This window comes from Galeopterus variegatus, unplaced genomic scaffold, assembly GCF_000696425.1.
Source record: "Galeopterus variegatus unplaced genomic scaffold, G_variegatus-3.0.2 Scaffold11529, whole genome shotgun sequence".
Taxonomy (NCBI): Eukaryota; Metazoa; Chordata; class Mammalia; order Dermoptera; family Cynocephalidae; genus Galeopterus; species Galeopterus variegatus.
This window is the reverse complement of record NW_007737640.1, coordinates 25330-39813: the sequence shown is the minus strand read 5'-3', so window position 1 is coordinate 39813 and position 14484 is coordinate 25330. Positions and strand designations below refer to the sequence as shown.

The window sequence follows — 14484 nt, the reverse complement described above, 5'->3', positions numbered from 1 at the left end:
CCCCAGTGCAGCTGGAGAACCACCAGCTGGTCCCGCCCGGAGGCAGTGGCGGGGGCAGCAGTGGCCCCGCGTCAGCCCCGGCTCCTCCTCCTCCCGGAGCCGCTGTGGCGGCGGCCGCTGCAGCTGCTGCTAGCCCGGGCTACCGGCTGAGCACCCTCATCGAATTTCTGCTGCACCGGGCCTACTCGGAGCTCATGGTGTTGACGGACTTGTAAGTGCCGCGAAACCCATGCCTGCTCCTCAGCCCCCCTTCCCGCCCAACCGGCTGAGAGAGGTTTGCGCCTTCTCCCCAGGAGGCTGCTGTTTTCTCCGCTGGGCTGGTTAGTCTATAATTTACAAACTCGTGGGGTTCAGTGGAGGTGGAGGAGCAGCTTTGTACTGGGAGACTTTCTGGCGATGAAGCAACCGAGACTTGTTAGTTTTGTGTGTTGTTAGACTTTCGTGGAAGGTTGTCTTTGGGATTTTTGTCCGAGTTCCCAAACAAACTATTGATTTCTTGGCCTAAAGCTTTTTAGCCCAAAGCCCAAGGTTAGAGTTCAGGGTTTAGGAGTACATAACATTCGAACTTAAAAAAAAATCCCGAAAACGGAAAATGTTGTACAGCCTCTTGACAATATATTTTAGATTTAGGTTGTAATTGCTCCTAAGTTTGAATTCAGGAGATCCATTGCGTATAAAATAATCCGAAGTCTGGATTCCAAGTGTTTTTTTCGGGAACGTTTGAGTGTTTTGATGCCTTCACGAATTTAGTGTAAGTAAAATATTTTTTGTAACCAGCCTGCTGTTGTTTCTTGGAGTATGAAGGGAGTTTATAAGTCACGTAGTTACCCATGAAATGCCTTAGGGCACGATTAGTTAAATCCCTTCAGGATAGGAGCACAATACACTGTAGTGATTTTCAGTGTGCGAAAAAAACGTACTGTAAAATTTGGGGGCTCTGTTTTACATCTTATAACCCAGGTTCAGAAAAAGTAAGAATTAGTTTTTATCTAGATTAGTTTTTATTTTTTATCTATTGCAAGACTTCAGGGTTTTCAATTGAAATACCTTAGTATGCAGATATTAGGCTGTGAAATGTCACAGAAATTTGTTACTGGAGGCTGTTAAAATATTTGTAGATGGCTAAAAGAATTACGGTAAGTTCCACTTACTCCTGTAAAACATCATTCTCACTCAGTTTTCATGTACTGTACTGAATGGGACAGAAAGAGAGAGTTAACGAAGCCTATTCCTGTCTAATAAATTTAAATAGCTGTCATGATTAGGGATTATTCTCTGCACCATTTATTGTTGGATTTCATAAAAGTCGAAGAGTATCCATGAGAAAGTGTCATGTATGTCAAGGTTACCTGTCCTATGTATAGCCGTGGAAAATATTGAGAACTGCTGCTATTAGTGGTTGTGTAATTTGATTTTCCATAGGGGATTTGTAGAAATTCCTTGAATTATGTTGTGTTCTTTTTGCTATTTTAGGACTTGGTTTATAAACCGAGACTTGGTTTATTGCTGTAGAATAAGTTTGTAGTTACAGTTTTGTGCCCTTTATGTGATCATGATTCCCATGTTTATATCTCCAGTGTAGACCTCTCTGCTGAACTCCAGACTCTTTATCCCGATGGCTGCATTTAAATATCTAATGGGCATTTCAACATACCGAGTTCAGAACCAAACTCCTAATTCCACTCAGTACCTTCCCTGCCTCTCCACCCGCCAAACCTCCTTTTTTTTTTTTTAAAAGATGACCGGTAAGGGGATCTTAACCCTTGGCTTGGTGTTGTCAGCACCATGCTCAGCCAGTGAGCGAACTGGCCATCCCTATATGGGATCCAACCCGAGGCCTTGGTGTTATCAGCACCACACTCTCCTGAGTGAGCCACGGGCCGGCCCCCCAAACCTCCTTTTTTAATCTCATTAAGTAATGTCTCCATTTTTCCTTTTGTTGCTCAGGCCAAAAATTTTGGAGAAATAGTTGGCTCCTCTTTCTTCACATCCCATTCCCAGTACATCAGCAAGTCCTGTCATCTTTGACTTCAGAATCTGATCACCTTTCAACACTTCAACCAAGTGTTGGTCCAAGCCTACTAATCATTTGCCCACGTTACTGCTATAGTCTGCCCACTGGCATCTCTACTGCTACGTTTGCCCCTCTATGGTTTCTTTTCCGTAAAATAGCCAGGATAATCCTTTTAAAACTTCTTTGCTCTGAGCCTTCCAATGTTTCCCATCTCACTTAGATTAAGAAGTTTTTATCATCACCTATACATAGGGTGACCATAAAATTTACGGTTCAAACCAGGACCCTTCTGAACATGAAAGGTGGTGCTATTAATAATAACGTCCGACATAAACCAGTATTGTCTTGGGCAAACCAGGACATGTGATCATCTTACCTTTAAGGCCCTAAATGATCTGTGCCTTTTCACCCTTACCTCTTTAACTTCATATCCTGATACTCTTCTCCTTGCTTATTGTGTTCCAGCCACACTACCCTTCTTGATGTTTCTTAATAGTGCCCAGCACGCTCCCACCTTTGCTCTTCCCCCAGAAATCTGTGTGGTTTGCTTTCTCATTTCCTATACGTCTTTATTCACAGAACCTATCAGAAAGTCTCTGACCGCTCATAAAATAATACTCTGCCCTTTCACTCTATCCTTACTTGCTGCTTTATTTTTCTCTACAGCAGTTATTGCTGCCTGACATTATTAGTTTATTGACTGTGTGTTGTCGTTGTGTCGCGCCCCCCCCCCCCCCCAGTAATGTAAGCTCCATTAAGACAGTAATTTTAATTTTGTTTGCTACTTTCCTCAGGGCCTAGAACAATGCCTAGCACATAGCTGGGGCTTAACTAAATATTTATTGATTTAATACATGAATAAATGAATTTTTAGAATAATTATTGTAAACCATGGATAATTTAATAGGAAAAGTCATTTCTACTGTTGATGCATAGGTACATAAAATAACTTTTTTCACTTTTGGTTTGTGGTAACCAAAATTAGTTTATGAACTTGGTGTGGAAGTTCCAAAATAGTGTATTTTTCCTTGTTCCAGGGAGAAACTATCAGGATTAATTAACGTAGGGCCTGTATTCTAGGGACACTTTATAAGAGTGTTTGAGGACACGGTTACTTATTTCTGCAAAATTTGATGCTTCTGTGAACTTTTGGAGGTAAAAAGAACAGCCTTGGCAATTTAGGTAGTTAGGTTTTGGCCACAGATTTCTGGGTTTTTTTCCTTCTGCTCGGTTCACTCCCTCCCCCAACGTATGTGCTCTCATTTTAGAGTTTACTCTCTGCCTTGACTTTTTTGGGACTTAGGAACCTCTCTGTTTTTTTTTTTTTTCTTCCTCAATCTGTTTTAATTAAAATCAGAAAGTGCCAGGATCTCAGTTATGTAAACTTGTCTTATAACACTTTGATATAAATAAGTTTCTGTGCCTTGCTTCTTTCAAACATTTGCATTTTAGGGCTTTTACCCCAAATGGTGGATTTCTTATCCATAAAGGAATTTTAAATGGATTAGGAGGAATTGGGGGAAAAGAGAGGCAGTCAGCAAAACCCGTCCTTTGTTCCTGAAATGACACTACCTCTGACATTAGATGATCCTTTCAGGGTCTCTGAGGCAGGTGCAAGAAGCTGGAACAGCTATTCCTATTCTTTCTACCCCCAAAGCTCTATTCTTGCCCGCCCCACCCACCCAACAAGCACCCATTATTTTCATTCTTTCCCTCCCTTAAGGACATGGGCTGTGGCTTCTCAAGGAGTGTTCTCAGGAGTTTTCCCATGTAGAGGAACTTGGGCCTTAATTTCTGCTTTATTCCTCTGGTCTGCTGGCCTTTCCATCCCTTACCTAGTTCCTTTTATCACTCTGATCATAAATTCAGCTTCCATCCCACTGTCTACTCTAAGAATAGCAGGTAGCTACAAACCAAAGCTCATTTTAATAATTTCCCCTCCATGTACCTTGAACCTCTGGAATTGGTTTTAGTTTTTCTGTTCCTGTGGCACGTGGATGGGAGAAAAGGATCTAAGTAGCTAGCTGAGTGTGTATTTTTCAAGAACTGATTAGATGTGGGGAAGGCATGAGAGTTGTTTAGGCCATTGAATCTCAGACCATGGGATAGAAGTCAACAGAATGTGGTGATTCCGGAGACAGATCAGGACCTTTATAAGCATTAGTGGGTGGGAGAGTATTAAATGGTGTATATATATATATATTTTTTTTTTTTTAAAGATGACTGGTGAGGGGATCTTAACCCTTGACTTGGTGTTGTCAGCACCATGCTCTCCCAAGTGAGCTAACCGGCCATCCCTATATAGGGATCCAAACCTGTGGCCTTGGTGTTATCTGCACCACACTCTCCCAAGTGAGCCGCGGGCTGGCCCTTAAATGGTATAATTTATCAAGGAAGACATTGACATTGGTTGCTGGCTATTAATATTGGAGAACTAGCAAAAAGAAATCAAAACCCTACTGGAACTGTTTAAAAGTAATATAGATTTTTTCATCTGGCCACCATGCAGCATTATAATTACTATAAGATCCTTGACTGATACAGGCCCTTTTGTGTGCTTAGCTTCCAGTTTTGCCCACCATAAGAAAACATGGAGGAATTACTGCTTGGAAGCAAGCTATCCATTGCATATGGGGCAGCTGGCAACCAAGTTATACTCCTGTCTCTGTGACCATTTTGCTCTTAAAAGAATGTTTTTTGTCTCTATGATACAGTGTGCTGTGAGACACGGGCTTTTTAAATGTTTCAGGTTCACGAAATACCTTTTGAAGCATTTTGAATGGAGAGAAATGTTTCTTTGTTGGTTTTTCCCTTACAGCCATATTGCTGGGAACTCATAAAAGAGAGTAGTTGGTAGCCACACAAGCCTGTAGTAGCTGTTTACTCACTTTTTCTGAATCACTAAGGTAGTTAATAGTCAAAGACTGTTATCACATTTTGATGACGGTATGCATATATGTAATTATTTTCCTTTTTTCTTCTTCTTAGACTGCCAAGGAAATCTGACGTGGAAAGGTGAGTATGAAAAACCTTAAATCTGTTTCTTTATTGGTTGATCTATGAGTGTGGGTGTGTGGGTATGGGTGGCATATGGCTGTGGACTGGAAACCTAGGCCCGAAGAACTTAGGGTGTTTTTTCATACCATGTGTTTAGGGAGCCCCAGGAAATGTAATTTCCTCATCCTTGACAATTCTTTGTGTGAGACCAGTTCTAAACCTTCTATTCTGCAAACCTTATTGGGTGACTGACCATGTCAAGTCCCTGAGGGGGATAGAAAAATGTAGAAGAAATAGTCCATAATGGAAGAAGCTGAGAAGCAGACTGGCTTTGGAAAGTTGGCTGCTAATTTCCCATTTCTATAATGATGCTACTAGATATCTTAAGAGAATTGACATTTGCCTACTGCTGTTGCTGTTCTATAGTTAGAAAATTTTGGTTCAGTTGGAGTTTGAGGCTTAAGATTTAACTAAACACTAGTATATTTCCATAGGCCAAAGGAACAAGATAAATTGAGGTTTCAGAGAAATTGTGATGGAGATTTAAGATGTAACTACAGTATAGATTACATGATTTTATATTTGGCACTACTTATGCTCCCTGAGTTTTTGTTTTGTTTTGTCTTTTTAATTACCAAGTCACTAGGGAGGTTTTTAGCATTTATTAGTAGCTACACTCCACCACCAACCCCAACTGGCCTTTTTGATAAAGTTAGACATGGATCAAAAAGGTAGAGGTAAAAAAAAGACAATTGATGCATACCTGTGTTACGGTTTGGCTGGTCAGTTTTAAAGGAAGGAAACATAAGTCAGGGTTTGTTCTGTCTGCTCTGGGGTAGGAAGGGAAACTGAGCCTTTGAAAAACTGACTCATGCTCCTTGTCACTTGAGACAGCATGGTGTCAGAAATCACGTTACAATAGAGGTACATCTCCTTTCTAGTAGAGGAACATATTTGGGAAACTGAATTAATAATACACAAGTATGTTTGCTCTGGGAGAGGATCAGTGACTTCGCATCCTCTGTAAGCCATTGCTGAGTTATAGTGACAGCTGAGTTATGAGGTGGCTGCCAGATCTTAATGCACCTTTAACATTTCTGTTGTGTCTTAGTCTTGCCCGTGATGCTCTGCTTGTTTTATCTCTTATGATCCTTCACAGACGCTGGCAAAGAGTCATAATTGTTCCCCTGATTTTTCTCAGTGATAAGACCACTAATCATATCTCTGGCTGATCTTTAAGGAAGCCTTTCAGGTTGTGTGTGAGCTACATATGCTGTCAATAGGAGCTAGATCCTGTAGCCTTCAGTCAAAATTGTACTTCAGCAAAAATTTTATTTTTGTGCATTGCATCATGGTGGTGTTATGGGCAAGATGCACAGTTGTGGATTCAATCTGTAGGTGATTGAACAGCTATGCTAAGATTAATAGGTCAGAATCTACTTGGAGGGAAGTTGGTGTCCTACTGGATCCGGTCATTAGTCCTCGCCTGTTGAATATTTTTTTTTTTAGCATCATAAGATGAATCATGAAAGGTCTGATTATCAGTTTTGTAGCTACCATGAACTTGAGAGGTCTAGCCAACACATTGACAACATAAAGCTTTTAGTAAAGCTTTCAAGACTTTATGAGGAAATGATAAAAATAATGATGAGTATTGGGAGAAAAAACATAGTAGAAGGCATAGCATAAAAATAGATATGGATAAACCTAGCTTTTATTTTTAGTACTCAACATACTTTAAGTTTGCTTAAATAATTTAATATATCCATGTTTGTATTGAAATTAGTTTGGTAAAGAGTTACATAGTTAAGTTCTTTAATTATTCAGTATTTTAAATTATGCTCTTACATGATGGGAAATGGGTCCTTACTTTTGTAGAAAGAATACAGTTTCAAGCTTTGAGTAAAGATCTATTTCAGGGTGCTGGTTACACTGATGTGTTCAGTTTGAAAACTTCATTAAGCTATACACTTATGTACACATTTCTTTGTATACATTATAATTCAATAAACAGTTTTTTTGAACCAATCATTAAAAAAATCTATTTCAATTCCCTTTTCTTACCAAAAGGGTTGCTAATTATTTGCTAATCACTCCTAATTTCAGTTATGAAATTCATAATTAATAACTTCTAATTTGGTCCTTTCAGTGGCCCAGTTAACTTTTACGGCCACATATCCATGAATTTAGTTTATTTTAGTAAACAGTTTTTATTACAATATAACATTAATTTTAAAATGTGATTATCACTATACCATTCTATTGGATTTATTACTCTGAGGTGAAAAATAAGGCATATGCAGATGGTATGCAAAATGTGACAGTAGTTCATATTTAGATTAATATTTTAGGTGGGGTTTTTTGTAGTGGTTGTAAACAAAGATTGATTTGTTTAGCTCAAATGAAATAAGTTGTGAAGTACTGTTTGTAATATGTTGGTTCATTAGGAATTGTTTTATTTTATAGGAAAATAGAAATAGTACAGTTTGCTAGCCGGACACGCCAACTCTTCGTTCGATTATTAGCTTTAGTAAAATGGGCTAATAATGCTGGCAAAGTGGAAAAATGTGCGGTGAGTTAAACTTTTGATTTTACTTTGTGTAAAATAACTTTTTGAATGTTGTAATAGTTTCTGGTTTTAGCTTTAACTTATATCTGCTGATTTGTTCTGAGCGACATTACTTATGTAAGTAGTCATATTTCTATATGATAATGCATAATGTATTTCTGTGGAAACTTAGTATTTGTTTACAGACACCTGATCAGAAAGAAGTGTAGGAGATATCTGGAGACATCATTACACAAGGAGACTTTAAATATGAGACTGGATCTATAAGGGGGAAATGGTTAGCTTACATTTGTATGGTTCCTTAGAATTTGCAAGGCTCTCCCTTAAAGTTTATTGTTTCTTGACCATCATGTGAAAATAGCAGAGTCAGTACTTCCTATTTTACGGATAAGGAAATGATAAGGTTCTTAGAAGTTACATGACTTCTTCAAGGTCACAGAGCTAATAATAGCATTTATCTGTTGGTTTGCTTAATTCATCTACTCATTCTCCAAACCTCTATGAAGCACAGGGTATAGGTCATGGTGATGGAAACTTGAATAAGGTGCAGTTTCTGCCTTTAAGAAGCATGTAGCCTTTTGATTATTGAGTCATTCTTTTGAATTCAAAGAAGTGACATGCAATGAAGTATACCAAAGATGCTAAAATGTACCAAAAAACTTTTAAGCTATGTTCAAGAAGCCTTAAGGAGAGAAAAAAAAATCCGTAGGCATCTTGTGTTAGCTCGTTGAGCTCATAACTTGGGGAGGATGGTGCGGTGTTAACAGATGAGGCACAATTACTCCTATTTTATTTCAGTCAATTCTAGTGAGGAGAAAGGAGTTCATTGGAAAGGGTAGAGTAATTATCATAATATGAATAAAGTCCTGAAATAATGAGAGCATTTACCCACTTTAATTGAGGGGAGGTCTCTTGGCCCAGCTCTGCAAGGCCAAGTAAACTTCTAGCTGCCATCAGTTATATTTGGGAAGTGGGGGAAAGTGGGGAGATTCTCTAAGTAAGCTTGACATCAGTGTTCAAATTCCTTTTTTTTTCCTGTTCAATTATGTAATGACGTTTAAAAATCTTGCCAGTTTTCATAGGTGAAAGCAGAAAAACAACTTTACATTGGTTAAATGTGATTTTAAAGTTCTTAGAATTTTCAGGCTTTCTGGATAAATTAAAATTAGCAGCTACCCAGTATAGAGGTACCATAATAAATTTATTTTTAGCACCCTGACAAGCTAAGTTGAAAATATTTTATAATAATTTTTATATTTGTAAATCTATGGGAATTTGCCTGTTCCATAAAATTCCACTTCAGAAGGAAATCTACAGTGCAGTTGTGTTTCTGTGCATGATTTTCCTGACATCTCACCTCAATTTTAGCCTGCTGTGTTTGCTTATCCTGCTGCACTAGATTCCCTTATCATTAGACATAGAGCTTACATGAAAGTTCCCAAAATGAAAGGAGAGAAGAGAGTATGAGAAGTTGAGAATTTTAAATTCTAGACTGCAGATGCCTTTTTTGCGAACTTAAAAGCAAAATCTGATTTGCATTGAAGTTAATGCTCAATTTCAGCCCTGGCAGCTAAGCCAATGGCAAGGTTGGAAGAATTCTGTAAGACATCCAGCCAAATATTTTCTGTCTCTAGGAGTAAGCTGTTATCATCTTTATACATAACATTGATCAAAGTTTTATTTAGGGGGAGAATATATTGTACTACATATTAAGTTTTCTTTACTGCAGGGAATGGGAAGCAATTTCCGTTTATTCTTTTGTTGTCTGTTGATGTGATTGGGAAATTAAAGTTTATAAACAGAAAAATCTTTCGTACACTGTAAAGCATCATTGAAAGAGTAGTTTTTGTTATAAATATTAATAAACAGGCTTATTCCAAGTTTATCAGAAAGTTTACAATTCACTTCATTGTTTTGGGAATTTGGGCACCAAGTCTAATGAATTTATTTTGGCCGAAATGCAGAAGCATGGTATAGTGTTTCTGAAAAGGCTGAGGCTTCTTTTCAATAATTAGTTAATTTGGACTAATATTTTACTACAGATGTTCAAACTTTTAGTGAAAAGTTAGGTATTATTGAAGTATATCAAAGTCAAGTGTTCAGTTTTTTTCACATCTGGTGCTAAATCCATAATTAATACCATGGGTATTAATTACCTGTTTGATAGTACTGAGTTGTGCTTCAGTAATATGATATCAGGCAAAATTCAAAACTCTTGGTTTTGATATGGAACCACATTGTATTCATCTTTCACTCATTTATAGTATAACATTCTTTTATTTGTTTTCTGAATTGGTTCTTCAGATAAATCACATTCTGAATAAAATCTCATACTTACGTAAAGCTTTGGTATTTTTGTTTTCCAAGATAAGGCAAGTTCATCAACTGGAGAATTAGAGGATTGTTCATGTTTTTACACTTGTGGTCTCAACCTAATGATTATTTAACTAGTCTTATTAGAGGTTCTGAATAGATAACGGTCTTTAGCCATGGTGGACATATTATGTATGTAGCTCTGTGTGTAAATCCGCAGTTCATAGAACTCTGACTAATGGTAAGTAGTCTGGATAATGTTTTGTCTAAGGAACAGAGAAAATAACTTTCTCATTCCCCTAGAGCTTTTTTTTTCTCTCAACAGCTTTATTGAAATATAATTCACATACCACACAATTCACCCATTTAAAGTGTATACTTCAGTGCTTTTTTTTTCTTATCGAATCATAATTGATTATGCATATTTTTTGGGTTCAACATTGATGTATGTTGATCAAATCAATATTATTAGTATATATATTATTACAAATCATATTTATTCTTTAGGCCCCTTATTCAATCTCTCCCCACCCCCTTCTCCCTCCCCCTTCCACCTCTCATAACCCTAGATATCTTCTTTCCTTCTGAAAGAGTAACAGTTACTCTGTTGATTTGTTGCCTAGATGATCTGTCCAGTGCTGAGAGAGGTGTGTTCAGGTTCCCCACTATTATCATAGAGTAGATGCTTTTTCTGTTTCTCTGGAATGGACTTTTTGGAGAGAGACATCCTCTTCTTTGGTTGCCACTGGTGACTCTCCTTGTGTCAATGCACTCAAGTGGCTGGTGGGCCGTCTGCACAGTGGCTGTGGTGTCTAGCCACTTTTGCAGCAGCTGTGGCTATTGTGGTAGCTGTGGTGGGCCACCCACATGGAAGTGATGTTTTTGGCGTGCTCCTTTCCTTGTTGTGGGAAGAGGGGTCGGTCCCTGGCTCCATCTGTTTTTATATTCTAAGATGTTGTTGTGGAGCAGTTGGGCGGAGGGGGAGAGAGGATGGGAGAAGGAGAAAGAGGGGGGCATGGTTGAGGCCCGTGGCACCCCACTCATTCCTGCAGGGGAGACCAGGGGGCTTCCAGTGGTGGCTTGGTCATTGCTTGGCTGAATGCAGATGTCGTGGGTGGGTGGCCAAGGCCCTCAGTCCCACACCGTCCAGGTTCAGGAGCCTGGAGTGCTTCCTGCAGCGGCTTGGTGGTCATCACTGGGCTGGTCGTGGGTGTTGGGGGGCATGACTGAGGCCCCCAACCCTGCCCCCTCCCTGTCTTGGGGGCCCAGTTCTGGTCTTTCTAGATTTTATAGGTGTTCTTTGGTGAAGTGAGACCTTTACTAGTTAATATCAAACTTTGGTCTATGGGCATTTTTTTTTTTTCTTTCAGTTCTGTGTTTGATTATTTGCTATTTCTACTACTTAAACTCTGCACTGGAACTAATTTGTTGTCCTTTGCTTACTTCTAAAATGGGGGAACTTCCTGTGAGGACCAGCCCTTGAGCCCTGTGGTTGAGCTAAATTGCTGCTTTGCTGCTGATTCCCTGGGGAAGGCTTTTTGTGCAGCTAAGGTTTTAATGGTTGACTTTTTAGATACTTCCAGGTCTTGTGAGATCTGGTACACCTGGGTTGTGTAGCAACTCTTGTCTGATCCTGAGTCTTTTCAGCAAACTGCTCCCCCTGTAGTTCTGTATTCCTGACCAGTTTCCACTGAGTGGTCCTATGCTGATTGGGGGGCAGATTGGCTGTCCTTGCCCCATTGTTCCTCTGGTGACCCATCTCCTCCACTGCCCACACTCCAAACACTTCCCATGGGATGGGCTGTGTGTTAGACCCTTGTGATGACTCACTGGCCTCTGAGCGGACCCTTTTTACAGTTGTTGTGGCTCCTCGCTCCTATGTGGGTCCATGGGAACCCTGTTAGTGGTGTTGCTGGCCTGAGGGCCACCAAGGCCCTCTTCTCCCCTGCTGCCTTCAAGCAACTTCATCCAAAGGGCACAGCTGTGACTTTTGCCAGCTCTTGCTCTGTGTGCTCACCAGCTCCAGGCTTGAAGTGGCTGGGATTTGAAATGGTGGGAGTGATCTTTTCTTTCTCTCATTGTGGCTTCTCCTGCCTTCATGAATTCCGTAGGTCTGTTTTCCTCTTCCCCTCTTCCCTTGAGCTCTAGTGGCCCCAGCTTGGCTTTTGTTGCTTTTTAATATTTATAAATTGGTTGATTTGTGGGAGAGAATGATGCTGGGGACTGTCTATTCTGCCATCTTGACCGGAAGCCTTTCAGTGGTTTTTATTATATTCGTGGATATGTGCAACCATCACCATAGTCAATTTTAGAACATTTTTATCACCTCAAAAAGAAAACCTTTACCCTTTAGCTATCATCCCCAGCTTTCCTCTATCCCTAAGCAACCACTAATCTACTTTCTGTCTGTATAGACTTGCCTGTTCTCAACATTTCATATAAGTGAAATCATATGTGTCCTTTTTTTTGACTGGCTTCTTTAACTTAGCATGATGTTTTCAAGGTTCGTTCAAGTTGTAGCATGTATTAGTACTTCATTTATTTTTATGGCTGAATTGCATGGATAATACTACACTTTATTTACCTGTTCATCAGTTAATAGGCATTTTAGGTTGTTTCCAGTTTTTGCCTATTATGAATAATGCTGCTGTAAACAGTCATGTACAGGTTACTGTGTAGATGTATGCTTTTATTTCTTTTGAGTATATACGTAGGAGTGGAGTGGCTAGGCCATGTGGTAATTCTACGTTTAATCATTTGAGGGAACTGTCAGGCTGTTTTCCAAAGTGGCTGTACTATTTTGTATTTAGACCAGCAATATATGAAGTTCACAATTTCTACACATCTATGCCAACACTTGTTATCTGACTTTTTGAGACTAGCCATCCTAGTAGGTGTGAAGTGGTATCTCATTGTGGTTTTAATTTGCATTTTCCTGATAACTGTGATGCTGAACATCTTTTCACGGGATTATTGGCCATTTGTATATCTTCCTCAAAGAAATGTCTATTTGATGCTCAAAGTCTAAAGGAGATTATTATTAACCATGTTAACAACCAATATGAGAATACTTAAAAAAGAAAAAACATGATGATCATTACAGACTTACGTGGATTCACTAATATGTTACTCAAAACTAACGTTTTATGTTTATTAATTAGATTTCTAAGCCAAAGGAGTGTAGCTGAAGCTAATGTATTTTGAGTTCAGCAAGGTAGTTTAGAGAGTGTTTCATTAATTACCCATGTTTAAGGTGGAGTGATGTGGTCTGGATAAACTGTGGAATCCCAGTAGGGTTGATGCATGTCTTCCCGGAAGGAGGTCTTTGGTATTTGCTGATCTTAACTTTTTTCTGGTAAGTATTTTTACAGTGACCTGAGTGAAGGGAGACTTGGAATGTCTTAAATCTAAGTAAAAACCAGTTCAGAACTTGAGAGTGTGTTTGCAGTGTCATGGCTGCTAATAAGTTATTATCAGTGGCATTGATAGAAATCCATTGTACTAGTCATAGGCGGTAACTTTTATACTGGGCTGTGCTGCATATTGGGTCTAACTAAGAGTGAGATGAAACATTTTTTGGTTTCAGTTTCGCTTATTATTGGCTATTGGATATCTTTCTTTGGGCAGGTGTCTTAACCCAAGCCTCAATTTTTTCATCTGTAAGGTAATAGTAATTATCTGGTTCTGTTCCCTAGAGTTGCAAAAGTCAGATAATAAAATAAGTTTGGAAATACTAAGAAAATGTAGACCATTGTGTGTGCATGATGTTGTGTACCATGCTTTAAGTTGACCACTGACAGCCTGTTTGAAGGACATGAGAGGAGACTTTAAGTATTGTTCTCGGATAAAACTAGAAGATAAAAGGTTCAAGGAGGTAGTTTTCAGCTCTTTGATAAACTCTACTCGTTCAAGCATCTTTACGAAATACATCGAGTAGAGAACTGATGGAAAGGATTTCTGTATTGAGCATGAAGTTGCCCTACATCTCATAATGGGCAACATTTATTGAGTGTTTTCTCTGTTCTAAGCACAGTTCTAAAGGTTTTATATGCGTTAACTCTTAATCCTCAGAACAACTTCATGAGATTGATTTGGGAATCATTATCATTTCCATTTTACAATTGAAAAAGCACAGAGATACTAAGTAACTTGCCCAAAGTTATAAGGCTGGTAAGTTGCAGAGTTAAAATTGAGAACAAGGCAGTCTATTCTAGATCCAGGAGTCCATACTTTATTATCAACAAACTCTAGAAGTCTATAGGAGTAAAAAGCATTTTCTTCTGTTTACTTTTCGTAACTTTTGATATTATGTATGTGTAATGTTAAGAATGGAGAAATGAATTGGAAAATCCTTTACTTAAAGTGACAGAGAATTATTGTTTTTAATTTCAAATACAAATGTATTAAATATTTTTTCTTCAAATTACTGGGAAAGTTTCTGAAGAAATATTTCAAATACAGAAAATCTATATTATTTTGCTTGAAGTTTACTTTATTTATTTATTTATTTATTTATTTATTTATATTTTTTAATTTTATTTTGTTGATATACAATGAGGTTGATTATTGTGGCCTATTACCGAAACCCCCC

At 38.6% G+C, this 14484-nt stretch overlaps 1 protein-coding gene across 1 annotated transcript in view; it reads left to right on the top strand.

Annotated features, from left to right (window-relative positions):
* The window catches only part of LOC103610659 (mediator of RNA polymerase II transcription subunit 14-like), a 26743-nt gene that overhangs the window by 867 nt on the left and 11392 nt on the right, over positions 1–14484 (top strand). Inside the window, exons 2-4 of the mRNA XM_008594777.1 lie at positions 7–211; positions 5003–5029; positions 7478–7583. Of these exons, the coding sequence (XP_008592999.1) occupies positions 7–211; positions 5003–5029; positions 7478–7583 (338 nt within the window). The remainder of the gene's footprint in view (positions 1–6; positions 212–5002; positions 5030–7477; positions 7584–14484) is intronic.